The 26,241-nt window shown below is 41.6% G+C and overlaps 2 protein-coding genes across 4 annotated transcripts in view; both read right to left on the bottom strand.

The window, feature by feature from the left end:
• Positions 1-21,638, bottom strand: part of vps13a (vacuolar protein sorting 13 homolog A) — a 29,604-nt gene extending 7,966 nt beyond the window's left edge. The window contains exons 1-55 of one of the 3 annotated variants that reach the window (XM_029161599.2): positions 21,461-21,638; positions 20,738-20,781; positions 20,562-20,604; positions 20,386-20,481; positions 20,098-20,199; positions 19,576-19,685; positions 16,497-16,556; positions 16,357-16,416; positions 16,069-16,149; positions 15,654-15,711; positions 15,108-15,235; positions 14,785-14,891; positions 14,531-14,702; positions 14,125-14,187; positions 13,557-13,689; positions 13,323-13,417; positions 13,050-13,192; positions 12,708-12,909; positions 12,504-12,618; positions 12,193-12,329; positions 11,786-11,918; positions 11,508-11,625; positions 11,207-11,348; positions 11,016-11,124; positions 10,714-10,886; positions 10,477-10,633; positions 10,234-10,313; positions 10,046-10,105; positions 9,609-9,807; positions 9,392-9,508; positions 9,153-9,256; positions 8,900-9,067; positions 8,468-8,775; positions 8,228-8,375; positions 7,942-8,113; positions 7,618-7,742; positions 7,330-7,496; positions 6,637-6,887; positions 6,304-6,482; positions 6,079-6,222; positions 5,714-5,923; positions 5,444-5,587; positions 5,172-5,273; positions 4,907-5,059; positions 4,571-4,826; positions 4,292-4,452; positions 4,032-4,135; positions 3,623-3,935; positions 2,695-2,831; positions 2,263-2,554; positions 2,070-2,174; positions 1,854-2,000; positions 1,079-1,210; positions 828-958; positions 409-477 (exon numbers count right to left, since the gene is read on the bottom strand). In XM_029161599.2, the coding sequence (XP_029017432.1) occupies positions 409-477; positions 828-958; positions 1,079-1,210; positions 1,854-2,000; positions 2,070-2,174; positions 2,263-2,554; positions 2,695-2,831; positions 3,623-3,935; positions 4,032-4,135; positions 4,292-4,452; positions 4,571-4,826; positions 4,907-5,059; positions 5,172-5,273; positions 5,444-5,587; positions 5,714-5,923; positions 6,079-6,222; positions 6,304-6,482; positions 6,637-6,887; positions 7,330-7,496; positions 7,618-7,742; positions 7,942-8,113; positions 8,228-8,375; positions 8,468-8,775; positions 8,900-9,067; positions 9,153-9,256; positions 9,392-9,508; positions 9,609-9,807; positions 10,046-10,105; positions 10,234-10,313; positions 10,477-10,633; positions 10,714-10,886; positions 11,016-11,124; positions 11,207-11,348; positions 11,508-11,625; positions 11,786-11,918; positions 12,193-12,329; positions 12,504-12,618; positions 12,708-12,909; positions 13,050-13,192; positions 13,323-13,417; positions 13,557-13,689; positions 14,125-14,187; positions 14,531-14,702; positions 14,785-14,891; positions 15,108-15,235; positions 15,654-15,711; positions 16,069-16,149; positions 16,357-16,416; positions 16,497-16,556; positions 19,576-19,685; positions 20,098-20,199; positions 20,386-20,481; positions 20,562-20,604; positions 20,738-20,781; positions 21,461-21,560 (7,559 nt within the window). In that variant the 5' untranslated portion in view covers positions 21,561-21,638. The remainder of the gene's footprint in view (positions 1-408; positions 478-827; positions 959-1,078; positions 1,211-1,853; positions 2,001-2,069; positions 2,175-2,262; positions 2,555-2,694; positions 2,832-3,622; positions 3,936-4,031; positions 4,136-4,291; positions 4,453-4,570; positions 4,827-4,906; positions 5,060-5,171; positions 5,274-5,443; positions 5,588-5,713; positions 5,924-6,078; positions 6,223-6,303; positions 6,483-6,636; positions 6,888-7,329; positions 7,497-7,617; positions 7,743-7,941; positions 8,114-8,227; positions 8,376-8,467; positions 8,776-8,899; positions 9,068-9,152; positions 9,257-9,391; positions 9,509-9,608; positions 9,808-10,045; positions 10,106-10,233; positions 10,314-10,476; positions 10,634-10,713; positions 10,887-11,015; positions 11,125-11,206; positions 11,349-11,507; positions 11,626-11,785; positions 11,919-12,192; positions 12,330-12,503; positions 12,619-12,707; positions 12,910-13,049; positions 13,193-13,322; positions 13,418-13,556; positions 13,690-14,124; positions 14,188-14,530; positions 14,703-14,784; positions 14,892-15,107; positions 15,236-15,653; positions 15,712-16,068; positions 16,150-16,356; positions 16,417-16,496; positions 16,557-19,575; positions 19,686-20,097; positions 20,200-20,385; positions 20,482-20,561; positions 20,605-20,737; positions 20,782-21,460) is intronic. The other 2 variants (XM_029161597.2, XM_029161598.3) reach the window with 2 other exon arrangements.
• Positions 21,639-22,045: 407 nt separating this feature from the next.
• On the bottom strand, positions 22,046-23,911 carry LOC114863247 (C2 calcium-dependent domain-containing protein 4C). Its single transcript, XM_029164160.3, has 2 exons — positions 23,834-23,911; positions 22,046-23,750 (listed from the first exon to the last, which is right to left on the bottom strand). The coding sequence occupies exon 2, from the start codon at positions 23,713-23,715 to the stop codon at positions 22,510-22,512; it is 1,206 nt and encodes a 401-aa protein (XP_029019993.1). The 5' UTR covers positions 23,716-23,750; positions 23,834-23,911; the 3' UTR covers positions 22,046-22,509.
• Between the last annotated feature and the right edge of the window lie 2,330 nt (positions 23,912-26,241).

Genomic DNA, 26,241 nt, shown 5'->3' with positions numbered 1-26,241 from the left:
GACAGTTTTGGGTTCCACCAATTCATATAGAAATGCTGATTTCTGTTTTCAACTTCTTATACAATATCTAGATCCGTCTACAGTGGCATAGTCCTTGTTTCATGACTTGCTACAGTAAATTCTTAAAGGTCAACAGCTGTGGACACATTTGCTCTGTTCTCAAAGTAAACTTCTTTGTGTGCTAGTTGTGCATTTATGTATAAAGTGACTCTCTGGTAACACAGTAACTTTACTGCTTCTATTATACAGTCTTATCTTAAAGTCTTAAAGTCTTATATATAAGACTTTAGTAAATAAATTGATCAATGTGGCACTTGTCATGTGTTGTATTCTCGCCCTCTATTCTTTTATTCTCACTGTTCTCACTATGAGTTCAGGGTGTGTCAGAAGAGTTTTCCCTTTGTCTACCTGTCCTCCTCCACTGAGAAGGAGAGGCTGAGTAGCTCTTCAGTCAACCATGTAGTTTCTGTCCTGGGGCTGCATGACCCAACACAAACAAACATAATTCACTATCAGCAAAAGCAAATTTAGTATTATGAGCTCAAAGTTAACGCTGCTGCAACAAAAGAAAACACAGTCGTTAAAACAAATGTTGAATGCATATGAATGATTCATGCAGATGCAATTGTTGTGAATGAAGAAAACCTATTGGGCTGTTAAAAAAAGTATGTGTTCTAAAATAAAAAAAAAGAGAACAGCCGATGAACAAAAAAGAAAAGAAAATTACATGCTACTCACTATCAACTATAAAGTGCTGATAAATAAAAACTACATGACTGTTCATTCCCATCAAAACATATGGAGTGGCCACACCTCTGCTGTCTCACCTCTGACTGAACTGAAGAAGGTTTTTTGTATGGTTGATGATGAGGAAGGGGGCAGCACCACTGTGATACTCAGAGAATCGGATAGTAGCAGAGTGCTCGGACAGGCTCACATCTACTATTATCCCGCCCATCTGTGGAACAGAAGGTAAAACAGTACTGTGAAACACAGTTTATAAAGCACACACTATAAGGGAGGAAATGTAAATATATATATAATATATAAGAGCATCCCTGTCTGTGGGTGGACTTACAGAGTTGTCCAGGCGCAGCAGGAGGCAGTTCTCTGGTTTGGAGAAGTCAATAACCCGAGGTGGCAATAAACAACCTTCTACTTTGATCTTCACTCGTTTTGTGTCATTTTCAGGCCAGAAAGGAATGACTGACTAAATGTGAAAAAAAGTACATTCAATAAAAATAAAAGCATCTTTAAAATGTAACTCAATAAAGTATTTAGTATTTTAACATATTCAAGCCAAATAGGTTTTCGGTGGGATTAGTTTGCTAATAGTGACAGGAGAAAACAACTGGCAAACTGACTGATGACCGCTGTAGTTGGTGCTGCTAAGATAGTAAATGATTTAGCTTCTCTCCTTTTGGATGAATTAGATGAAATACGTAAACAGACAAAACCACGCTAAAGCCAGATGAGTATTATTTTAAAAATAAAGAAGCTCACATGATGAGGATGACCTACACTCGCATTAAACAAAAAAAAAAAAAAAGAGGAAATGTCCAACATCCTGGTGATTCTATCATTGGTGGACACCAGGGAGCTGCTATTAAAACAAAGGAGACTCCCTGAACTTCCTTGAGAGGTGGGATTGGTTTCCTCTCTTTTCCTGCATGCTGTCTGCTTTGAATGGTAGAACCAAGAGGCTAAGGGCAGGCATTAGCTATCATTAACATTTTATGCACATCATCTAAAAGTACACACCATTTATTGTCAAGGATATAAAACTGAGCTGCAAACTCGTCATTGTCAAAAATGTGAAAGACAAAGAGCATCAAGAACTCTTTTGCTCTAACCTGTTCTGGTTGAGCTTCAGTCCAGTTGTTCTGCCCGTCCTCACATACAAAGACTGTGTGTTTGGTTCTGTTTACCAGCATGTAAAAGGGCACAAAGGTCACAATACGGGTCAGACTGAAACTGCTGGCGTCAATCTTCACCCCGACCTAAGGAAAGGATGATTAAACTTAAAACCAGCAAACAAATTACGTCTGAATGTCAGAATATGGTCTTACCAGGTAATCTTTGTATTTGCCTTTACATTTCAGATCTCCGTGGCTGCCAACAGTATCCAGGGAGAATTCATCGGAGAGTTCACTGTCAGAGATCATAAGGCGAACCTGGGACACGAAAAGTAAATAATCACATTTATATACATTTAAAAACGACATGTTATCTACCTTTAACTGCATAAGTATTATATTTTACCTTATTGTTTCGCAGGAAGTGTCGCGGTTTGAAGGAGAAGAGCAGGGGCATGTCATAGTCCAAGGGGTGCTTGCGATGGATATCATCAGCCTTGTACTGCAGCAACTTGCCTGTCTTATTCACCATCCAATACGGCGAGTGGATTGCAATCACCGTCTGTCCTAGGTCGTATTTGACGTGCACCGATATGTCTAACTCAGGCCTGTTTCTCATCTCTTCACCGTAGTCTTCATCATCATGTTGTAGAGAGTGGAACACGATGAATGTGATCTCTTCCTGGTCACTGCGCAGGCTGTATGACAAGAAGAAAAAAAGGTATTTGCAATAGACCTGTCTTAAATGTAATGAGGGTAGTGTCAGCAGAGAAAATATCTCACAGTTTATAAGGAGATAATTTGCCAGAAAATTAAAACTGTGAGTCTGAATTCAGACCTGTACTCAGCGGACCAGTCCTGAGCCAAGTAGTTCAGCAGCCGGAGATCCAAGCTTGACTGGTTGATGACTGCTGTGTGAAGCTGGTCAGAGTGTCCAGGTTCCAGGGTTACCTCAGGCGCTGAGACGCCACTGTCCTGTTGAGCATCAGACAGGGACCAACAACAGTGAAAAGCACTGAACTGACTGAACTGAATCTGTGCTGCAATAAAAATAGTCCACAGCATGAACAACAAACAAATATAGAGGCTGCAACTGTTTTGCTTTACTGTGCCCCAGTAAAGTACTACAGCCAATTTACTGTAGCACGTTGAATCAGTGGTGGCCCATGTTAGTGATACAGACCACCCTGGAGGCCTGCTCAGCTTAGTAAATCACTTCATGAGAAGAGAGACAGAAGTGAAAAAAAGCTCCCTCATCTGAACACCAGAATATTCTCACACGGATGAGGCCATAAAGAATAAGCAAACTGAATCAATCTGAGGAGCCTGAGATTTATGTAAACGTGAATAGTGAGCACGGTAGTTTTTTTCTCATGCAACTCAGAGCAGTAACATTGCTAGTAACATTTTTAACGTGCTTAAGAGCCTCTTTTGGCCCAGAATGACACAACATGAGGCAGCGAAGCAGTCAGCCTCCACTGCTGCTAGTTCTCTGATGCCAGCTTGGTCTCTGTTTGCCCACAATGTGGAATGTGTTTTAGTCACCTCTCAGGCCTCAAACGCTGGAGCTTTTGTCAATGCAGTTCTAAAATACTCACTATGACACATCCCCTCTTAAGCAGCTTGAGCAAGGCTGAACTAATACTTGAATTATTTTTATACTGTTACATCACATTGTGTCATGATTTACTGAAGCTTGCTGGTCCTAATTCTACAATACCCCCCACCCCCAACTTATTGTAATAATCACTCAGGAACTACAGTACCTTTAGTTTGTAGGTGATGGGGTAGGGCAGAAGGTTGCGTATCAGGAAGGAAGGCCACAGGTGTAGCACAAAGGGCACATCAAAGTTCTCCCCCACGTCTCCTGTGTGTTTGAATGTCACCGAATCCTTGAGTGGCACAATGTTGATCATCATCACACCCCCCTGGTTTCCACGGCGACGACAGGTCTGCTGCAAGTGTTTCTCAGTCTGCTGGTTACTAATGTCTTCATAACTGAATCCGTCTGAAACCTCAAACTGCCCACTCTGATTGTCAGCGTCACCTTCAGTTATTGGCTGAAGACTCAGCTCAGACCTACGGGGAGGCAGCAGTACATGAAGGAGTGTGCACTCTGTATTTGTGTGTTACAGATGCTTGCAAGTGTGCTGGTTTATTCATGTGTGCTCTCACCTATAGGAGTCCAGAGGCACACAGAACTCCTCAGTAGGTAGAGATGTACCCAGATACGCTGAGCCTTCATAAACTTTGAATGGTATTGAGAAATGATTGATGATCTACATTAGAAGGAGAAAAGATAAAATGTCTAAACCCAGGATTGGATGTGATTAAGATGATGAAAGTCACTATGAAATACTCATTGTATACAATAATTTAACCCAACACTGTTAAAATATCTCAACACAATCAAGAACAAGACCAAGTTGATGTACCTGGAAAGGAGAGCGGATCTTGATGTACTTGCTGCCCTCGACAGAGTAAATCTGACAGACCAGGAACCGAGTGACTCCCGAGTCTTTGTGCATTACACTGTACATTCCCCTGCCCATCTTGATCAGGGGAATAACACTGGCTGAGGTGTGGCCCACCGGAGCTGAAAGGAGCAGGGGAAATATTGAAGCAGGCTAATGTTTGTTTGTATATAAAGCATTTGTATCGTTTGAGAAGACAGAAAACTAATTGTGAAAAACAAGTACCACTGTCTGTCTTACTCGGCTTTATGAAGTAGTCCTTCCCACTCAAAGAGATCATGGCTGAGAACTGGTCAGAATGGGTGGTGGAATAGTCCATTCGAAGGGTTTCTCCATCCTGGAGCGTCACAGTGCGGTTGGTGCTCTGCTGGCCGATGGGACAGAACATCTCACTGTGGAGGATGGACACGGGAAGGCCCAGGCGGTTTTTCACCACGAATGGAGCTTCATCTTTCTGGAAGTTCTCAGATGTCTGCTTGGCAGCCTCTGCAAATGCCTGTCGAGAGACAAGATCATGTCACAGATGTTTGCCTTTTCTCACGCTTCCTGTTAAAATGTTGAACACGTGTCTCCTACCGTGCCCAGGTTACTCAGCATGGCCAGTCCGCAGTTTGAGATGGTGATGTTGAGCTGGTCGACACTGCTGATGGTAATAGTTGTCTTGTAGTCTGGAACACTGTAATCCACTTCATCTGACTGTCCTGTGGACATCACTTGCTTCTTCTTCATCTGGTTAAAACATAGCAGGAAGTTATAGACACTGTGTGCATGTCTGAAAATAAAATATTTTGAAGATAGCCAGAACCCAAGCCACTATGTGTCAATGTTTGTATTTCAGCACCTTCAGTGCCAGTTTCCATGGTCTGAATCCATCTCTTGTTTCATCTTCTAATGGTTCCAGTAAGGGCTCCCACACTCCCATCACCTCATTGTAATAGTGAACCTATTAACAAAAAAATCAATAGTCTTAATATGTATAAAACATTGCGAACGGTGATTATAAACATTTATATGTAAAATGGACGAAACAACTGAAAAATACAAACAATCAAAAACATAGATACTGTAACAGCTCCTTATGTTTGGGTTTGGGTCAATAGCAGTTTGAGTTACCTCCAGGTTGAGCTCGCTGTGCAAATTAATTAAGGTGGACCAGTTTTTGACATCTCCACTAAACGAAGATTTTGCCAGAAGCATGGGGACAGTACGATGCCCCACACCCGCCTCCAGAGTTAGACACATTGATTTGATGGTCACCTATAGAAAATGATTACCATGCAAAATGTAATCATTTTTATTCTTGCAGGACATTGTGTTAGACATAATTCATTATAAATAAAATCACTAAAAATGGTTGAATTACATCGTAGCTACTGAAAATACCTGTAATGACTCTCCTTGTGGTTTCAGTGGGATTAGAGATTTTGTGACTTCATCTCCCTCTTCCTCCAAGAACCAGAACTTGAGTTCTTTCCAGCCTTGTTTCTCCCATAGGTCCCCAGAAACAGGACTCTCCAGTTCTTCCGGTGTTTCTGCTGTTGGAGTTAGTGCTGACTGGATAGTTATAACTGTGTTGATGATGATTGGAGACACCTGCACACAGACATAACCGATTTACACAAATGACACACTTAAAAGCTAAAATTGTAAGTATACATAAATATTTATTAGTTTTTTATTTTTTATTATTCCTTAATTGTTTTGAACCTATATTCACAAAATTGAGAAAAAACAAACATTAAAGCTACCTTTAGTGTGAGAGCATTGATGGAGACCTCCATTGCCTGAGGGGAAGTTGCAGACTGTGTACTCTGGAAGAACACCTGACACGGCTGTAGCACTGTAGTCACATTGTTTTTCCTCTTTTCTCTCAGGAAGGGACATGCAAGAACCTACATATAAAAAATATATGCTTTTTTGAGGTTTTGTGAGATGCAAATTAACTTCAACTCCTCTTCAAATCTGTGCCAGACCTTGAGGTCATTGATAGTAGCTGTCATCAGTGATCCCTCGGATCCACTTTTCATCAGCAGTTCACACTGCGTGGTCATTACTAGGGCAGGGGCATCAGCACGCGTCAGGTCAGCCACAAACACAATCTCTGGGTTACGCACCAAAACAGAAATCTCGGTTTTTGACACCACAGCTGGACCTGCACCCAACAGGAGCAGACAGTATTAGAGAAAAACATTATATACAGTCAACCATTAAATCACAACTTCATTCACAGCTCATTTTTCATACAGGTATTTTTTCCATAGTCAGCATTTCTCAGCTAAATAAATGAAAACTAACAGTTAACTCACTGGACTCTTTCGATGTGACAGAGGAGTTAATGCTCTTTTTCTCTACAGTGCTGTTCTTAGATTGTGGTACTTCTGCAAAACCCTGCTGAGTGGCTTTCAGGAAGATGTCTGCCACTGTGAGCAGGAACTCCATGCTGGCACACACATACACATCCTGCACAACTGTCTCCAAGATGGTGCCGTCACGGCCCTGACGGTAGTTCACCTCCACCATCATGTTCTGTTCGGCCCCAGGACGCATGGCCACCATCCTGGGGGAAGCGAGAGAAAGGGTGTAAGTAAAGACTAGGTTTTGGAGAATCTCATCGCTCAGTACTAATTAGTGGTGAGGATGAAAATATAGCAACCCATCCATCTACTGCTCTCATCACCATTCAGACAAATGACATGTAATTTGATCTAAATGATATTTTCCAGATTAATTCTTAGGACAAACCATGATGATATTTCATTAATCAAGGTGGCATATGTGCGATGTAAACTGACACTAAAACCACCTTTCAACTTTTAAAGTTCAAACTTTCAACTAGCTCCATAATCTCATGCTTATGTATGTCTTTGTCTTATGGATAGCACATGGTAGTGCAGCAGTGACAGCATATAATGGGGCGTTTATGTTTTAACAAAGCTCTGCTGCTACACTTGGACCAGGGCCACTGTTAACTGTAGAGTGATGTGAGTGATATCTTGTACCTTGGGGTGACCATCTTTATTTTGGGTCGCTTGTCATCTAGAAGGCAGGCTGAGAGTTGGACTGAAGCCTTCATGGAGCTGTCTGAGAACATGTGGACCGATGTAGAGATGGTGCCCAGAGTAAACTCTGCCAGCTTCAGCTGCTCATCGTGTGAGTCCAGCTGTATCTATACAGGGACAAATGACAGCCCGAGTTAGAGACATCCAACTCTTATTAACCAAAAAGGTAGAGAGGCCTCGTGAAATAATTACTTGTTTAGATTGATATAGTGTGGGTGCTTGCATTACCTCATTCACATTAGGACTGTACAGGGCCAGCGTCATGGAGTCAAACTTGAAGTCTAGTCTGAGAGTGCTCTTCAGCTTGCTGTTTTTCTGAGTTTCCACTACAGCGGCTATGACAACTGTGTTACCTACAATAAATTAGTCACATCATAATGAACATCACGTTTGCTGAGTTATGGTCAAGCTTGTCAACAGTCTTTTTGTCTTTGAAATCTTTCAAGTCCTTTTAATCCTTACCTGTAGACTGACAAAGACAAACTCATCTGATTCATCTAGACATATTGTACACACGTCAACACAAAACTAGCAATAATTATCAGTGCCTACCACTTGGTGGTCCAGTGATTCCAGATCCTTGGGATCCTTTGTTGGATCCAGAGTCAGAGGAGGGGTCAGTGATGGGAGGAGGACCTGAAGGTTGAAGAGCATCAGACTTCTCTGACAGGTTCTCACTTAGAGTCCTCAGGACAACAATCATATCATCCTGACTGAGGATCAGCTGTTGAGAGCAATAACAGGATATCAGAGAAAAAGCAAAAGAGAAGGATAAAAACTAGACCATTTTTGGGGATATCACTATTTCCATTTCATGCTACTGTACGACACTACTCACACTCATGGGCTTAAGATGAGCCGTGATCTGTATGTCAGGTATGATGTGGTACCAATTGGATGAAAGATTTCTTTGGATTTCTATGTCCAGGCTGACAGGCTTCAGTAGCTGGATCTCTCCCTGGAAACCATCATTTTTGTATGTGGTTCTGAATCAAGCAACAGCAAAAAGTCATTAATTTACTGTACAGGGTCATCATCACACAAGTTAACCTTAATCTGAATCAAGTTAAACTCAGACCTGTACATCTTGAGATTAGTCAGCTTCACAGTCATAATATCCACAACAGGTGGGATGTTAGCAACACCTTTAAAGGGCTGCTTAGCAAAATGGTTTCTGATGGACAACTGACCAAGGTCAGCGCCAACAACATTTGATGAGGAGGAGGACTGGGGGAGGAAGATGACAGGTGCATTGAAGTGCACAATCAGCGCGATGCGGCTGCTTCGCTCTGCCAGCTCCTTTACACCCGTGGCTGCCTTTTCTGCAGCTTGGACTGTCACCTCAGCCAGGGCTGCTTTGGCCTCCTGGAAGTTATTGATGAATGCCTGGAGAATAGAAAGAGCAATTGATTGTAATGAAAAAAAGAAAATAATTAATAATAAAATACCAGGATTATGTCACAAGACCGGCTGTTACAACCCTTGGATTGTTTTCTGGTGTGATTCTTACCAGTATGGAGGAGATAAACTTGTTGAGGAAGATGACCTGAATGCAACCAACCGTCAGAGAGACAAAGGTATCGACATTAGACATGTCCAAATAGGCGTCTCCTTCTGTTGCATCGGTGTAGTTTATCATGTGGAAGTCAAACACTTCCTTATCGGCTATAGACACAGCCTAGAAAAAGAATGAACAGAGGAACATGTAACTACAAACAAACATCAAATGTACACAACACTACCATGAGGTAGACAGTGTGTACCTTCTTGTAAAGGGCATCTTTGTCACAATCTAAGATCACAATGTTCTTCAGTTTGGCCCGAATTTCCATCTCTTTCTTTCTCATCAAAACCTTAGAATCCAGACCTGGTTTGTTGACAAAATTAGACAGTTACATTTACATTTCCCTAATTTGTGTCATACAAAGTCAGGACTGTTACAATTAGCATCTTCTGGACAATAAATCAAAAGATGCCATAACACTACCACATAAAACTATACCTTCAATGCTAATCTCTGAGATCCTGGCCTTCTCTCCTCTAATGAAAATCTGTAGGCACTGGAGATTAGCCTCAATATGCAGATTCACCACATCTGCATACTTTGAACTCTTTGAACCTATCAAAGAAAGTAAGATGGAATAAAAGGCAATAAATAAAAGACAACAATTTCTTACTTTGAACATGAATAAGTGAAAAGGTTCATTAAGATGAGTTACGTTTCTTCCTGGTTCCAGTAACTTCCCCCTTCCTCTCTTCCTCCCTCTCTGCTTCGGCGTCATCCTCTTCAGGGATGGGGGGAAGCTCCCCCTGTGCTTCTTCCTTCTTAGTCGATGGAGGAAGGAGGTTGTTTAGGAAATTGATAGTGTTGAGAAGGGCCTCTGTGTGGAGATGCACATCCAGGGATGAGAAGGTCACCTGAAAAGGTATTGATTATATTTTGACGTCAGTTATTACAGTTTTTATGAATCAGAATTCAGAATCAGAAAAGCTTTATTGCTAGGTTCTGTAGAGCACACAAGGAATTAGACTTGGTATGCTAATTACTATTGTGATTACCATCATCATCGTTGTAATATTAATTACTAAAACTATTTTAATGACTAAAAATAGTACATTTGAATTTAAATAAATGATAAAAAACTCTTCCCTTCACCTTGATTAGCTGCTCTGTGTTTTTGTGCAGAGACCTGAACTCGGGACCATTCTTGTCAGCCTAGAAAAACAATTGAAAGAAATGAGAAAGAAATGTACCATCATTTAGGAAATACAGTGATTGCTAGACACCTGTATATATGCTGTAAATAAATATACAATAAGTGTATTTCAATGAATCACGCATACTTTGACATATTCCAGGGTGAGCCTGTCATCTTTTGAGTTGTCTAGAGTGGTGATCAGCTGAACTTGTTTGTCTTCAGAATCTAAACAAGAGGGACACAAATGAAACCTGACAACACCTACAGATATTATTAAATATAAATTATTGTGATTAATTACATATAGGTTACCATTTAATTTGAATTGTGAAGTTATTATATAATTATGTTATTAGGCAGAGACACACAGCTGCTCGCATCTACTGACCAATGTACTCAGGACACTTGAGGCAGATTTCTTGAAGGTATGTGTTTGAGGTCATGTCAAAGGTACGCAGGATCAGCTCTGTGCCCAGAATCTCTATATGCAAGTGGAGCACTGGGATCTCCTTATCCCCAGACAGGCGGCACAGTTGAACAGAAAACTAGACCAAAAGAGGACAAAGAAACATGATGGAAAAAAAATGATCATGATACAAGAATGTTTATTAATATGTATCCTTACCTGTTCAATTTTAAACTCCATAATGAAGTCAGTCATGTTTTTCTGAGAGTCCTCCTTGGCCAGACTTTTTTTATGTAGATCCGCATAGCGCAATGGCATGGGATTGTCTGGAAAGAATGGTCGATCACCAACAGGAGAGCTGGGAGCATCATAGAACAAATCTTCCTCTGACCCTGAGATGACAACACCAACAAACACACAAATAAAACAACCTGCTTATTGCCATATTGCAAACACATTCTCAGGAAATTGCATTTGTTTGTCACCATGATGGATGCAACGGCTGAACGTATGTAACTCACCCAAAGACGTGATGCTAATTGTCTCACATGACTCAAAAATGATGGAGGAGCGCTGGTTGGCTAAATTCAAAGGTCTTCTAGGAGTGAGCTGGGGGGTGAACGACTTTGGCTGAGAAGGAAAAAAATAAGAACAGTTACCGTAAATTGCAGGAACAGTTTTCTTTTCTTCCTAGATTATAACTTCTTGTTACCTTTGTGCTGGAGGATGCAGCAGTACGTGCAGAAGATCTGTTCTCAGGCAGTGGAATACTTTCCACAAGTGCCAAAACACTGCGAAGCTTATCATCAGAAATACGAAGAGACAACAGAGGAAGTTTTCCAGACATCTTATACCTGGAACATCAATGCAAACAAGAAAATTTTATTCAAACCTTTGTAATCTTAATGTTGATCCTTACATAAGAATGATTAAAATTTGGATACATAAAACTTTATTTGGCTAAGAATTAATTAATTGTCTGAGCCACTGATATAAAAACTGCACACACTCACTTTGCCATACGAGAGTCCGTCACAACCATTGCTCTGCTGAAAACCACTGTTACATCCACTGGTTCCAGGATGTGTAGAGGTGACTGCTTCTGTTTACGGGCCATTTTCCAGTCACCATCTAAGACAAACAGAAATAAACCTTGTATAAATTATAATATCACTGTTATTGTTATGCATATGTATAGGTATGAAAAGGCAAATCTTCAATCATTAGCTTGAATAGGAGACATAGAGACATATACCTTAATCAATGACAGAAACATGCTCGATGTGTGTACCTGGTTTGCTGAAAAGGAACTGCAGGCTGCTCAGTTGTACGTCAAATCTGTCATATGCCCTGGACATGATGTCGTTTATGTCACTGGAGGATGCTGACAACTGTGGCAGATGCTTCTTGCTTTGACTTGACATCTGAAAAGAATAATACTTATAATTTATAGATATTAATATATATTTTTGTTTTTACAAAAAAAACAAAAACAAATGTCTCCTTTTTTGTACTAAACAAAGACCTACAAACACGTTAAATCAATTAGAATATAATGTTTGTCCTTTCAGTATATCCACTGTCTGTTTCCTTGGACAGTCAGTAAAACTAGTACCTACAGTTATCATTTATTTTTTTACTCCAGTAAAGTCAGGTTTTGTAGTTTGAGTGTGCATAAGTTGCTTTGCACACTCTAACCTTGAAATGTCCAAGATCCAACAGTAGAATATTTTGGGTGCCGTTGTAGAAGCCAGTCTGTGGAATGATTACGTATGAGGCCATCAGGTTCACCTTCAGGTCCAGCACTTTCTGTGTTTCTATCACGTACATTAGACCTAAAAAACAAATGTCATCAACTTACCAGCTGCATACAGTAACTACAAAAAACATATCATGAACCCAATTTAAGTAAACAATCTGAGAAAGAAAAATTGAACAGGAACAATTAAAAACAAAGTCAGAGGCTGTGCACAAAAAAAAAACAAAAAAAAACAAAAAAAAAAACTGACCAGTGGCTGTGCGGTCTCTAAACTGCTCCAGTTTCATCAGGGTCGCATTGGTGAGCTCATCCAGCTGCAGGTCATCAGGAGGCATAAAAAATGCCGACATGCCGTTCACTGTTGCCTACAGAGGCCACAAATTTAAAAAAAATACTTTTATTGTGCATGTTTCTTATTGACGTCCATACATGCACACTGACGGATGACACTCACAGCATCATAAATGATTTCCAGGGGCTGTGATTCTACATGAAGCCGCTGGTTAGCACCCCCGTCCAGTGGATTGGTCTCAAACAGGATGGAGAGCAGCGGCGTCCCTGTCACTGTGGCTGCTTTTCTTGATGAAAGGAGGGTTGGTGCTGGCTTGTTATTACCCAGACCAGTGACCTCAAACAAACTAAGCTGAGCTGTGAGTCTGATGAAAAAAAAAAAAGACCTAATGACACTGGCAGAGAATTCACTGTCTTATCGTGTTACAGCACTTCTTAGTTGATTCTACAGTCTGATATGTAGACACAAAATTGAACATATTAAAGAAACACAAGAGAAACAAACTTGAGGGCCTGTGCTCCAGATCTCTGTGTGAGTGTAGACTTGAGCTCTCCCACAGTCAGTTTGATGATCTCATTCTTGTCCTTCTTGTCTTTAATGGACACAGAGAGTCTCTCCATGTGGAAATTGACCTTCATGTCCTCAAACTATGAAAAAATAACAACACAGCACACAGTCATTCAGTTTCTAATACAGTATTTATTATGTGTATTGTTTAAATTGTCTAGAGAGTGCCACAGACATGTATTAACAGTGGGTAAATGGGAAGTGACTTACCTTCTTTGGCAGGTTGGGATTAGCAGCAGTTTCACTGTATCCAATGGCAGTGTAGAGTTTGGCCTTCTCAGCAGGGGTCAACAGCTCATCGAAACCTGAGCCAATAAGACAAAGCAAAACTAAATTATAAAAATGAAGAATGTGAAGCGTGATCCAATACTATAACACACAAACCTAATACAGTGAAGAACCTTTCTTGGGCCGTGATAGGTGCTTTTCACATTTCATGCCTACCTCCAGTCTTGACCTCTTTTTGTGTTTGAGCAGCCTCTCCTCCCCAGCCCCACACCCAGCTCAGCCAACCCTGAGACTCCTCTTCCTCCATCTTCAATCCTGGACGGAAAATACGCAGCCCCGCCTTGCTCGCCTGGGGAGAAAAAGAAAACCCACCATCCCAGACAGTTATAAAATTTACCATCATATGCATCATATGTAAAGTCCTATAATTTAAGAATCAAGTGTAAACATTCTTTTGCAGCAGTACAAGAAGGTACAATCTAGTGAGAAACTATAGCAACATGATATGAAGCATCACATAAACATGTCCGGTGTCAATCATTTAACAACTTCAGCCAAGCCTCAAAAACAAGCTTAATCAGCTTGTCACACGGTGACTGCATGGTTGTCACATGTCTATAGTCATAATGTCATGTGAAATACAAGCCACTCATTCCCAAAGTGGCTTTTGGCATCAAGTTTGATGAAACCAGAGTCAAATCAATAAATATGTGTGTAGTTTTATACAGTACAACTAATGCTTGTGTAAAGGGGGTGCTCAATATTTCTGAGACAAGGAGCTTACTTCCACTTCAGCCTGCTGTCTGGCCAGTGTGATGTTAAAAATATCCAAGGTTTTCTCAGGTTCCTGAGAACAGAGAGGCAAGATAAACTAATTACAGCAGATGTTAGTGCATCTACACAACACACCTTAATAGTTCACTCATAATGGTTTCCACCAGAACACAACGTCCATTTCAATGCTCTTTAATCCGTTAATAAGTCAGAGCGTCCGATAAATGGGTGAGTAATTATGACAAGAGCAAATGCATCACTGAGAAGATATCGACAGGGCAATATCTTTGATATGAACTGCTTGCATAACAGATTAGTTTTAAAATTCAGACACTGACTTGTTGTCACTCTAGTCATGGAGGTCTTTCCTACAGTAGGTTGCATACAATTAAAGCAAGAGATAAGCTATTTCTCACCTCCAGTTGCTTGAGCAGCTGGTCAGAGGGTTTCTTGCTGGTGATTTTTGTCTTATAGAGCTCTCTGTAGGATTTTACCATCCGTCTGTGGCGTTGAATGTGTTGCCATGACCACATGTGCAGACGTGGCTTTACATCCACCTCAAGTATGCCTGTGATCACGTACTTCCACCTGAGGTCCAGGAACATACAACATGTTACACGACCGCAATAAAATGCCATGAGTCATTTTAATTCAAATTGTGTTTTCTGACCATAGACGAGCATTGTGTCGAGCATGGACAGCAGGTCTGTACTTCCTATATGGAAGGTTTCGAGACATCATATCCACTGAGCCCAGCAGCTCCAAGATGCTAATGTACTGGAAAGAGAGGAAGTTAGCAATTAAGCAATTACACAAAGTACTGGGAGGAGTGCAGTTGTCATGAACAGCTCTTTCCTTGCCCTCGCATATCATGTTTTTAAAAATGATTCCATCTCACCGTGTTCTGCGTCTCTCTTTAAGAAAAATCTGTTTTAATCAGGCTTTTAAAAAGGTAAATATATACACAACACACCCACATGTAGGCACACCAACCTGAGGTCTATTTAGTTCGATGGCCACCTCACTGAGATTAACCATAAGGTCCACTTTAGGAGAGGAGAAGTCTACATCTGACCTGGGATTCATTCTCAGTTTAGCATCCGCAGAGATTGGACGGAAAACTGCAAGCCAGCAACAAGAATAAGATTAGAAAATTAAAAATATACATATACGCAAAATTATTTTTCCACAAATGTTTGGCTTTTTCATAGTTCTATATATGAAGAGGGTATGAGAAGTTTGAATATTTTTCTTTAAAAATCGGTAAGCTCTTGCCTACTGTACAACCAAAATGTAGAACTACATCTGTTAAGATGTGCTGACAATCTGTTTAAATGTGTTGGTGGAGGCAACTCAAGCATGTGTGATTCACACATTTTTCAGCCAATGCAGCTTCACTGCACAGATTAAGTGACATTATAGGCTAAATATTAGTTGAGGCTCAAATCTATTCATGCACATGAAGCAATAATGTTGCTTCATTAGGTGGTCCAGGCTATTCAACGTTACTGTTAATAAAGATAAGAATGAGAGACTCACTGAAGTCATGGTTGACAGGAATGGAGTTCTTTATTTTCACGCTGTTCTGAAGGCTTTGCTATAAAAAGACATGAAAGGAAAGAAGATCTATTTGAGGTAGTTATTGAGAGACGTGCTCTCTAACTATTCAATCCATTAAATGAATAGCTAACAAAACTTGCACTGATGTCATGCATTTGCAAAAACCTTTGCCAATTTCCAAAAAAAGAAATAAGGTATTAAAGGCCCAAAATAGATTAGAAAAATGTCTTTTGTTGTGACTGTTCTGCTGCCTAAAAGCAAAGATGGGTTGGCCGAGACTGTTCTGCATGTCCACAATAATGAGCATGTGTCTCAGTAGTTAAAAAAAGGCAGCCTGTGACATGGCTAAATCTAGGCTAGTGAAGACAAGGTACCACACATTAATAAGACTCACCAAGGCTACATCTGGACTGTGATTGGAGAAAAGTGAGGAGTTGACGTTCCAGTAGGCAAACAAACTGTCTAGTTGAACCAGCTAAGGAAAACGAAAACACAAAGCAATTAGAGAAGCATGATGACAAAATAGAGCTGACAGTGTATAGTGATTCATTAGGTTTGGATCAGGGCCCAATGATATGTTTGAGAGAAAATAAAACAGGTTCCTAAAACAGCTTCATGCCACAAGGTTCACAAGTTGCACTGCTGAACAAAAAAGGTTCAACACAAAAGATAGATTCCTTACCTTGAAGAAAAGCCTGGCATTCTCATCCAGAAGACTGGGGTTCCAGTTCTTATCAGCTGTCTGTAAGATCAACAGTCCTTCTGAAATAATTAAGCTTCTACACACTGAAATCTGAGAGGAAGGACATTACAACACATTACCTGAAGGCTGAGGTTTTGAAGTGACACTCCGAAAGACAAAGGACAGTTTGGATTTGTGACCTGTGGTAAAGAGACAGAACAGATAAGAGGCACAGTATTAACACTAGAACTACTGGGTTTTCTAAATATACCCATTCCCACTAGAAGGTGGTCAAATGATCTGCTCGGCTAGCTGAGACCCTGAATCATCTGTTAACAGCTGCCTTTGTTAGGTAAAGAGGGCCATCACTGACGCACTCTAGGTGGTGGGTTGCGTGGGCTTGCTGACCCTGCTCCTGTCTGCAAGGCTGCACAGTTCCTATGAGTCTATGAGTGACATCCACTGTTACAATGTTCAACCGCTATGTGTTTGGATTTACAACGTGAAAGGACGAGTGTCATTGTTACGGTCTCACCGAAGGAAGCAATAAGATATCATCATCAATAATACAATAAGACAGTTTTAGATCCTTCTCAAATGTGGCGAAGCTTTATTTATTTACAAAAAAAAACTAGTTCAAATATTGTTTGCACTGTAACGTCATCAAAAATTACAGAAAAGATGACAGTACACTCATCAAGTTTTAACAAATGTGCAATAAAAAATATAAACAGAAAACGCTTGAAAACGTTTTTTATATTCCGTTTATTAAGTTATTACTGCTTTCACCTGTAACACATAAAGTCATTGTAGAGCTACAACCATGTTCCTACAAAGTTAACCAGATGTTTATTTCGTTATTCCCTCTTTCATGTCCGTCTGTTGAATGAAAGTGGGCGTGGCCATCCACGTAACAGAGCAGGGACACTGGGGGAAGGGGAAACGCTCATCAACACGCAGGACAAAGATCTGAGTTTCTCTGCTGCTACAGCCTCGGCTGCGTTGGGTTGTTAGTGTCCCTTTCACCTCTACCACATGAAATGTGTTCCTGCTAAGTTGATCTTGAGCTGCTATCAGAATCGTTTTTATTCCCCAGGTTTGAACAGGGCAAACATTATTTTTTTTTACAAAAAAATTAAAACGTTCACATGTGATTTGCCCGCTTTGATGTAGACAAAACTCTTTAAAGCGTTTTACTTTACATCCCGTTTATTTCGTTATTCCCACTTTCATATCTGTCTGATAAATAAAAGTGGGCGGGGCTATCAGTCCCGTAGCAAAGGTAAGCGCTGACTGTGGGGGCTGGGCGCATCAACATACAGGACAAAGACCTGTGTTCCTCTGCCACAGCCTCCTCTTTCAGCCTGTTGCTTTGGGCCGTTATTCCCCCACTTACTGGAGCCACATGTTGACAAAGTTGACAAGCCGCTTTCATGTAGACACCAAACTCTATAAAGCATTTTACGTTACATTCCGTTTATTTCGTTATTAATATACATGTAATTGCAAATGCTGCTCTGAGCTCTTTTACTTTGATGAGTTTTGTGTCTACATGAAAGCGGGCAGAACAACGTCCATGCGTGTGTCACGCTGAAAGCGAAACCTCTTGGGAACATGGCTGTAGCTCTGCAATGACTTTATGTGGTACAGGTGAAAGGGAAAATAACGAAATAAACGGAAATATAAAACTGAAACGCTTTCAAGCGTTTTCTGTTTAAATTTTTTATTGCACATTTGTTAAAACTAGATGGGTGTACTGTCTTTTTCCTAATTCTTAGTGACGTTACAGTGCAAAGCGTTTGGGATTTTTTGTAAATAAAAATAATGAAGTAAACGGAATATAAAACGGAAACGTTTCAAGCGTTTTCTGTTTATATTTTGTAAATAAAAATAAACCCGGTGAATAAAAACGATTCTGAAAGCAGCTGATCAACTTCGTAGGAACACATTTCATGTGGTAGAGGTGAAAGGGACACTAACAACCCAACGCAGCCGAGGCTGCAGCAGCAGAGAAACGCAGATCTTTGTCCTGCGTGTTGATGCGTGTTTCCCATCCCCCAGTGTCACCGCTCTGGGACGTGGATGGCCACGCCCACTTTCATTCAACAGACGGACATGAAAGAGGGAATAACGAAATAAACAGCTGGTTAAATTTGTAGGAACATGGCTGTAGCTCTGCAATGACTTTATGTGTTACAGGTGAAAGGAGTAATAACGAAATAAACGGAATATAAAACGGAAACGCTTTCAAGCGTTTTCTGTTCACCCAAACTAGATGGGTGTACTGTCATCTTTTCAGTAATTTTTAGCATTTGCATGTTGTTGTAAATGAATAACGAAATTAACAAAATCTACGTTTAAAAAAACTGGGAAGAGTTCCGTGTCTACATGAAAGCGGGCAGAACAACGTCCGTCTATGACTCACTGCCGAAAGCGGCTGGTGAAACATGGCTGTAGGTCTGCGATGACTTATTATGTGGTACTGGTGAAAGGGGAAATAACGAAATAAATGGAATATAAAACCGAAACGCTTTCAAGCGTTTTTTGGTTTATATTATATTTTTAATTGCACATTTGTTAAAACTAGATGGGTGAGCGGTGTACTGTCGTCTTTTCTGCAATTTTTAGTAACGTTACAGTGAAATAATGTGTGAACTTTATTTAGTTTTTTTGTAAATAAGCAAAGAAGCAAAACTGTCTTATTGTATTGTTGATGTTTTTCATTGCTTCCTTCGTTGAGACCGCAACAATGACACTCGTCCTTTCACGTTGTAAATCCAAGCACATAGCGGTTGAACATTGTAGCAGTGGATGTCACTCATAGACTCATAGGAACCTGAGTAGGAACCCTGCGCTGCCTTGCAGGCAGCAGCGGGGTCAGCGAGCCCATGCGTCCCACCCCGCACAGTGCGTCGGTGATGGCCCTCTTTACGTAACAAAAGCGGCTCTTGGCAGGGTGCCAGGTGGAGCGTGGCGGACAAGTGATCACCCAGCCGTAGTTAGGGGTATATGTAAAGGTGTACGTCCCTTAGTAGTTCTAGTGTTAATGCTGCTTAAGAGGTCCATTTACCCATCACTATCCATGCTGTTGTTGTTGGAGCGGATGTGGATGAATTGCCCGTAGTTTAATAATCTAGGCTTACTTGACAAAGGCAAATTTAATTTGAATTTCAGTGAGCATATGTACACTAGGTGGGTGACTCAGGTCAAAGTACTTACATCATCTTCATATCGCACGTGGATGTTCGAGATCTTCACTTGTAGGTTTTTGATGACCTGAGTGACAAGTTTTTCCACAAAAGTGTCCTGTTTTTCAAGCTTAGGGTTTTCTGTCAAACACAAATAAATTTCAATATATAATCACTTACAGCAGACAGTGTGTTTTTAAAGCCTAAGCTCTTGATAGTGTAGTTTAAAATTTAGACTTAACTGTGTAATTAATCTTTTTATTACTGGAATGCAAAAAATTGACATATATAACATATTTACACATCATAATAAGTATAAAAATGCTCGTTCAAAAAAAAAGGTCTAATTGCTAATGGTCATATTAATAAAAGAGATCAAATGTGTGTTACCACAGTAAAGTAGCTGTTAAACATAAGCATTTTTATTGCTAGATACTGGTCAATGTCTACTTACTGTACCACTTGATTGAAAATGTATTGGAAAGCAAAACCCTAGACTGTATGCATGCGCAAGCAGAAGCCTAAAAGAGTCATCCAGTAGCTGAACCCTGACCTTGCTCAGCAGCCTTTAGCTTTGTCTCTTCTATCCGCTGTAGCTCCCTCTGACGAGCCTCCTGGAGCTGCTTCTCCTCCTTTTCTGCATCATACTTTATACCTGAAGGGAAGGTCAACAGAAATGTGTGGTCATGGAAACAAATAACGATGTAGAAGGGGTTAAACCTAAGGCCTGTCTTCACATGTACTTTAGGATCATGAATAAGTGAAAGACTTCCTTTTTCTGACTACTGTGCTTCATAAGGCCTAATGGTGGGCACTGAGGGGGCTTCTGGACATATCTTACTTGCTGTGGGCACTATGAGCAGATAGACGCCATCCAGCGTCGCCTCCACTGACTGGGTGTACAGGTTCTTCCATGGAATCTTAAGCTGCAGCCGTCCTGTCACAGATACGCAAATCGAGTTTTCATTTCTGTGCCTATGAAAACATGGCACGTGGGAACAGTAACCATAGTCTTACCTATATGACCGGCTCTCACTTTAAAAGGAATGTCAAGTTGGCTCTGCAATAAAACAACAATTATTATTACAAATATTCATCATGAATGCCAGAATGTAATAACATAGTTTTTGTTTTTAACACAACTCATGTATAAAATAACACAGTTTTTATCAACAGTTTAATATGGTACTTACTAAGGCATTTTCCTTTATTTCAAGATTTTTAAGAATAGCATCACCTGGGATGGAAAAAAATGTTAACTAATTATAACTTTGTACATTTGTTTCAGACAGATACATTTGTATGTTGCTGTGAAGATCATATGGACATATTTCATCATCTGTTGGGTACTGACTGTACTGCATACAACAACGTTGACTGGAAGTCATTAATTATTAAAGACACTCATGACATTCACACTGTCACACTGCACGCAAATAGACTAACAAACGTATCATCTTATCAGATGAGTGAAGCGGGAGCTGTAAAGCTGTGGGAATACATCTCACTGTAAGTAAAAGGAACCAACTCTGTCTTTGGTAGTCAGTTTTTACATCAGTCCAACCTCTTCTAATTGATGTGTGACTTGTAAGTTAGCTAAAAGAAACCCGTATGATGATCGATGACGTCTAAAACCCTGGTCGCGTGAAAGGGTGTGACCTACAGTTTCTTATATGCCCTTTCAAACTGGACTGCAAAGGTAAATAACGTAATGTCAGCTAGCAGTAGGTAAATTGCAGCAGTCGGTAGTAAACAATACTTGCTGGTTATTACACGCACTGTTCGCTCTCACTGGAGCTTCACACAACATACCAGGACAGATAAGCCGCACGCCTGGTGGCTAGCCCCTGTTAGCATAAGCTAGCTAGGCTGCTCAGTGAGCTAGTGTACTAAACACAAAGCACAAGTTTAGTTACCGCCCCATATGCCAAGCTTCAGCTGCGAGCTGTCGAGGTTGACAACGTAGTCCCCCAGAAAGCGATTGAGGACATCCACCACCACGCTCTCGAAGACCATTTTGCCGTTTGTTTCACCTGTCTGTCATGTTTACTTTCTGAGGAGTCGCTAGCCTCAACGTCACACGAGGGGCGGTGGGCGGGGCTTAATGCCCGGACCTGCGGTCCTGCGATTAGCGCTGTTGTGCAATCCTTCCGCTCAGTCCTTCCGGTATGTTGCGCTTGCGATACATTTGCGTCGCTTGCGCATCGTGTGCGTAACACATACGCGCACACAAATATATATATGTTGTATATGATTATGTGTAGCACGTTTATTTTTTGTTCATCGCTAGAACAATTAATTTTTAAATTGTGACAAGGAACGACAAACTGCAGCTTTACGGTGTCATCTAGTGGTTTCTGTAACAGCAGTTCTAAAATGCTGCATATTATCTGTAATGTTTTATTCAGCAGTGCTTCATACAAAAAACACAATACCGTGCAATTTGTGCTATTATAATAACGAACCACAGGTTGCTTCTAAAGACCCCTGATAATTGTGACATAACTGTGATCATGGGTTCGCCAATAGATGTGGGACAGTGTGTAAAATTTTATATACAGAATGCAATGATTCACAAATCTTTTATTTACCATAGAACATAGAAAACATCAAATGTTTGAAGTGAGAAAAATTACCATTTTAAGAATAAAATAATGAATGGCCATTACATCTCAGAAAAATACAGTGCTATGTTCACCACAGTTTAACAATGCAACGCCATGCGGTGTTCCTGTGCACCAGGAGTTTCTAAACCACATTTAGACCACTTCAAAAAATAAGGAACCCGCTTACAATATGCTTTACACAATGGATAAATAAGTAACACTGAGTTAAAAAAGCCACAGGGCAAAGAAAAACAAAAAGGAAGTGTGTAACCTATAACATTGTGTCATCAAGTCACGAAGTAAATGGCATACGCACAAACACACTCATTATCTAATATGCTTTAAATAAACAGATAACGTCACTTTGTCAAAGTGATGTCGGTGTCTGCTACCTGTTTATTAATAGATAATAACTGTGACAGCGGCTTGACGAGCTTTCCTATCACTTTCCCCCTCCTCAGTGAGCCAGCAGCAGATTTATCCACCACCTTTAACCTCAGCTGCAGCCGCAGCAGATCCCCGGCGCTGAGCTCGGTGAAGCAGAACTCCGCGTTGAAGGCGTGGCAGCGGCGGCCCCTGGCGGTGGCGCTCCTCTGCGGCTGCAGCTTCCCGGGCGTGAGGCACGCGCTGACCGCACAGCTCAGGCTCTGTTGCTCGGCCGCGTCCTGTAAACCTTCCGCAGACACCACGCGCACTCTGACCGTGGAGAGGCCGTGGGCGGGGCCTGCGGTGAGCTCAGCGCAGAGACGCACCTCACCTCGACCCCGCAGGCGCAGCACGCGCTCGCTCTGCAGTCGCTCGCGTGGGAACGAGCGGACGGGAGAACCTGTGCCTAAGCTCGTGGGGTTACTGGAGGAGGCCGTCAAACTGAAGCCCAGGCTTCTCGACCTCTTTCTGTCGTCCCTGCTGTCGGTTAACGAGGGACAGGAAGTCGCTCCTTTGAGGCGGCCATCAGCTGACAGGATGCAGAGGGAGGATGTGGAAGTGTGAGGGGAGCTGAGGGGAGTGGAGTCTCTGGAAGAGGGGGCTTCGCTCTCGGTTTTTCCCGTCTCTGAAAGGCTCTTGGATAAAAACAGCGGGAGAAATCCGGACAGGGTTCTCTTGCCCATGTTGGTCTCTCTGGCCTGGACGCTGGGCGCCGGAGAAATGCTTCTGTCAAACATGTAGACGGGACAGCCTGTGTGGAACAGGGACTCCTTCCTTCGAGTGTTGAGGCCCTCGTATATTCCAGCCAGGCCGTAAACCTCTGCGGAGAACGGCAGGTGGCTCTTTGCGGCCACAGACTCGTCCTCGAGCTTCGTCCCCACCTCTTTGGGCTTTGCGCTCCCTTGCATCGGGTCGTGGCCGGGCAGGTTGGGTGAGGCCGTCTCAGGGCTTCTCCTGCGAAGCCGCGGGGGCAGACAGAACTCTGGGATCTTGTCTGGAGTCAGGACGTTCCTGTGGAGGTTGAGAGGCAGACTGGCCTCAGAGGGAGGTGAGACGTCCTCCTCGCTCTTTCTCATGTAACGACTGAGCTCCAGCGGAACGCTCTCCACGTTCTCCCTGATCTTCCCGAGGAGCCACATGGTCGTAATAGAACGTGATGGTCCAGATATCTCCCCTTTGGAAAGAATGGAACCAATTATTTAGGCAAATCAAACTGTTATAAACTCATCGTTTTCTAAAAGTAAAATAACTTCTTACGTATCAGGTTGTGATGTGTCCGTGTCTACAGCGGGAGCAGCGTGTGCGTGATGGATGAGCCACTAGCGGCTTTTAAAGGCGGCTGCGAGGCTCCGCATCACTCATCTCCTGGGACCAGTGAAACCAGCCCAGCGTGAACGCCCTGCTTTCACCTCCGAAAACATATTGACCACTTACATAAGCACAAGAAGAACACGCACTAGTCTGCTGGAGACCGAGTGGGCAGCAACTGGTGCATTCCTGCACAGAATTGTGACGTTAGTGAAGCTGGAAGTAAAATGTGCATCAATATTTATTAAAAACAGTGTTTTCACTTTCATATTAACTCAAGACTATTGATAGATAATCGTAGGAACATCGGATTAAAGTGAAACAAAGCATTGAAGTGTGTGTTGGGGTTGTCATGGCAACATCTGGCATAATCTGCTTCAGAGAGATGACCTCTCTTTAAAAGGTGATTCAAAGAGATGAGCACCCTGTTCCTGCAGCTCCTACCGCCTCAAAGGGCCACTGACCTTTAAACTGGTGAGTCAGACTCAGGAGGCTCCGAGTCAGTACCTTTGTCCCAGTCGTATTCCGGAACTGGCGTTTAGAGAAGTAAGTGGTAATAGTAGAGATCATATTCATATTCACCTTTTGTACAGTGACTTGTCTTTAAGAACCTCCGTCATCCAACGTTATGTTGTCGAACATTGTCAGTCAATACTCTGCACACACTGACCTGGACTGAGCAAAGCTCTGCGCCATGTGCCTTGTTTCACCACTAGAGGGCGTAAAAGGATCAGTTTAGATTTAGACAGATGGACAGCGTTTTCATTTATTTCATTTATTTGCCTTGACTGTAACTTGTCTTAATATATCATTATTCAGAAAATATATGCAAGTCAATATGTGGGTTCTTTAAGATAATGACATTGATTTAATCTGTTTAAGGTGTCCAGTTAATGAGAGCCTGTCCTATAACCCAACTCTGTCTGCGGTGTCAGTACAAAGTGCTGCATAAAGATTTTTTTTTCATCTGGATAAATGTTTATAATAGCAGACGTGGTTGTAGTGTGGCTTTTCTCCCTTAAACACTGTCTTTGGATTGATGGGTCTGTCATTGCACCGATTGCAGCACATGGCTGACGCCTCTGCTCTCCAGTAACATCACTGCGCACCTGTTTGCCAGAGAACACCTCTACACTAGTGGGAGGATCTCGCGCAGGCCTGAGGGAAATGCTGGAGAACAACATCCATCACGATGGATGGTGATAAAATGCACAACACATTTACTGTAACAGTGAGAATCATGATTTGGGTCTTTGCTGTGCCGCTTGGAATAATGTAGCAGGTCGGTGATGTTCAGAAGTTTGTATATGTATATGTATATGTATATGTATATGTATATGTATATGTATATGTATATGTATATGTATATGTATATGTTACTGCACAAAAGCAGGTAAATATGTTTCATGCACCCCTACAAAAATCGTTTTTTTTCACTGTTTTTCACTCACTTAATGTTTAATTGGAACAATAAGAGAGGATAATTTTAATGAAGCACATGTATAAGTGAGGTTCTGTGTGTGTGTGTGTGTGTGTGTGTGTGTGTGTGTGTGTGTGTGTGTGTGTGTGTGTGTGTGTGTGTGTGTGTGTGTGAAGGCGACTGTGAAGATGAATACATTGAGGAGGCGTCCGGGGCCTCTGGAGCACCCAGGGGTCAGCAGGCTTTTTGTGCTGGTGAAGATCAACTTTATTACGCTAATAAAAATCCAGAGTGCTCTCAGTAATGCCGAGATAAATGACTGGGAGTCAGAGGAGGACCTTGCCTTTAACCACTGTCACAGCAGCAATTAGCGCTAACGAGAGAACAGTGTATTGTTGCCAAATGCCCTGTGAAGGTGGATGTTAAAACCTTTTCTCTTTTGGAGATTTTTACAATATTAATCCATCTTGTGGAATGCATAAACGTTACCTCATCAACCAAACTGCTGCTATTATTTAGATTTACTTATGTTATGAAACCAACCACTTTACGGCAACAGTTGTGTTCTTTGCGTATCTGTACATGCAGTACTGCTGCATGTATTGTATTCCTCTCTAAAGCCTGTAACGTCATCCCTCTCACCCCCAGCGACAAATGACCTTTTAGCCCCCCTTCATCACAGCGAGCGCACAATGGAAACTTCAGCTTTGTTTTGAAGGGAGCGCCTCGCTCCAAGTCGCTCCATAAGAAGAATGACTCGTCAGTCTTCTTGCTGATTCAGTCGAGTTGCTCAGTGTGGCAGAAAAGCGTCTGGTGTCTGATGAGCCGAGATCAATCAAACAAGCTTCTGTTAGCGATGACTTTGTCTTTGAGGCAAAAGGATAAATCAGTTTCAGGCTTTGCTGCTAAATTTGCCATTTAAATTCTCCTAAATACC

This window comes from Betta splendens, chromosome 9 (assembly GCF_900634795.4).
Source record: "Betta splendens chromosome 9, fBetSpl5.4, whole genome shotgun sequence".
In the NCBI taxonomy this organism is placed as follows: domain Eukaryota; kingdom Metazoa; phylum Chordata; class Actinopteri; order Anabantiformes; family Osphronemidae; genus Betta; species Betta splendens.
This window is presented reverse-complemented; position numbering and strand designations above follow the sequence as displayed.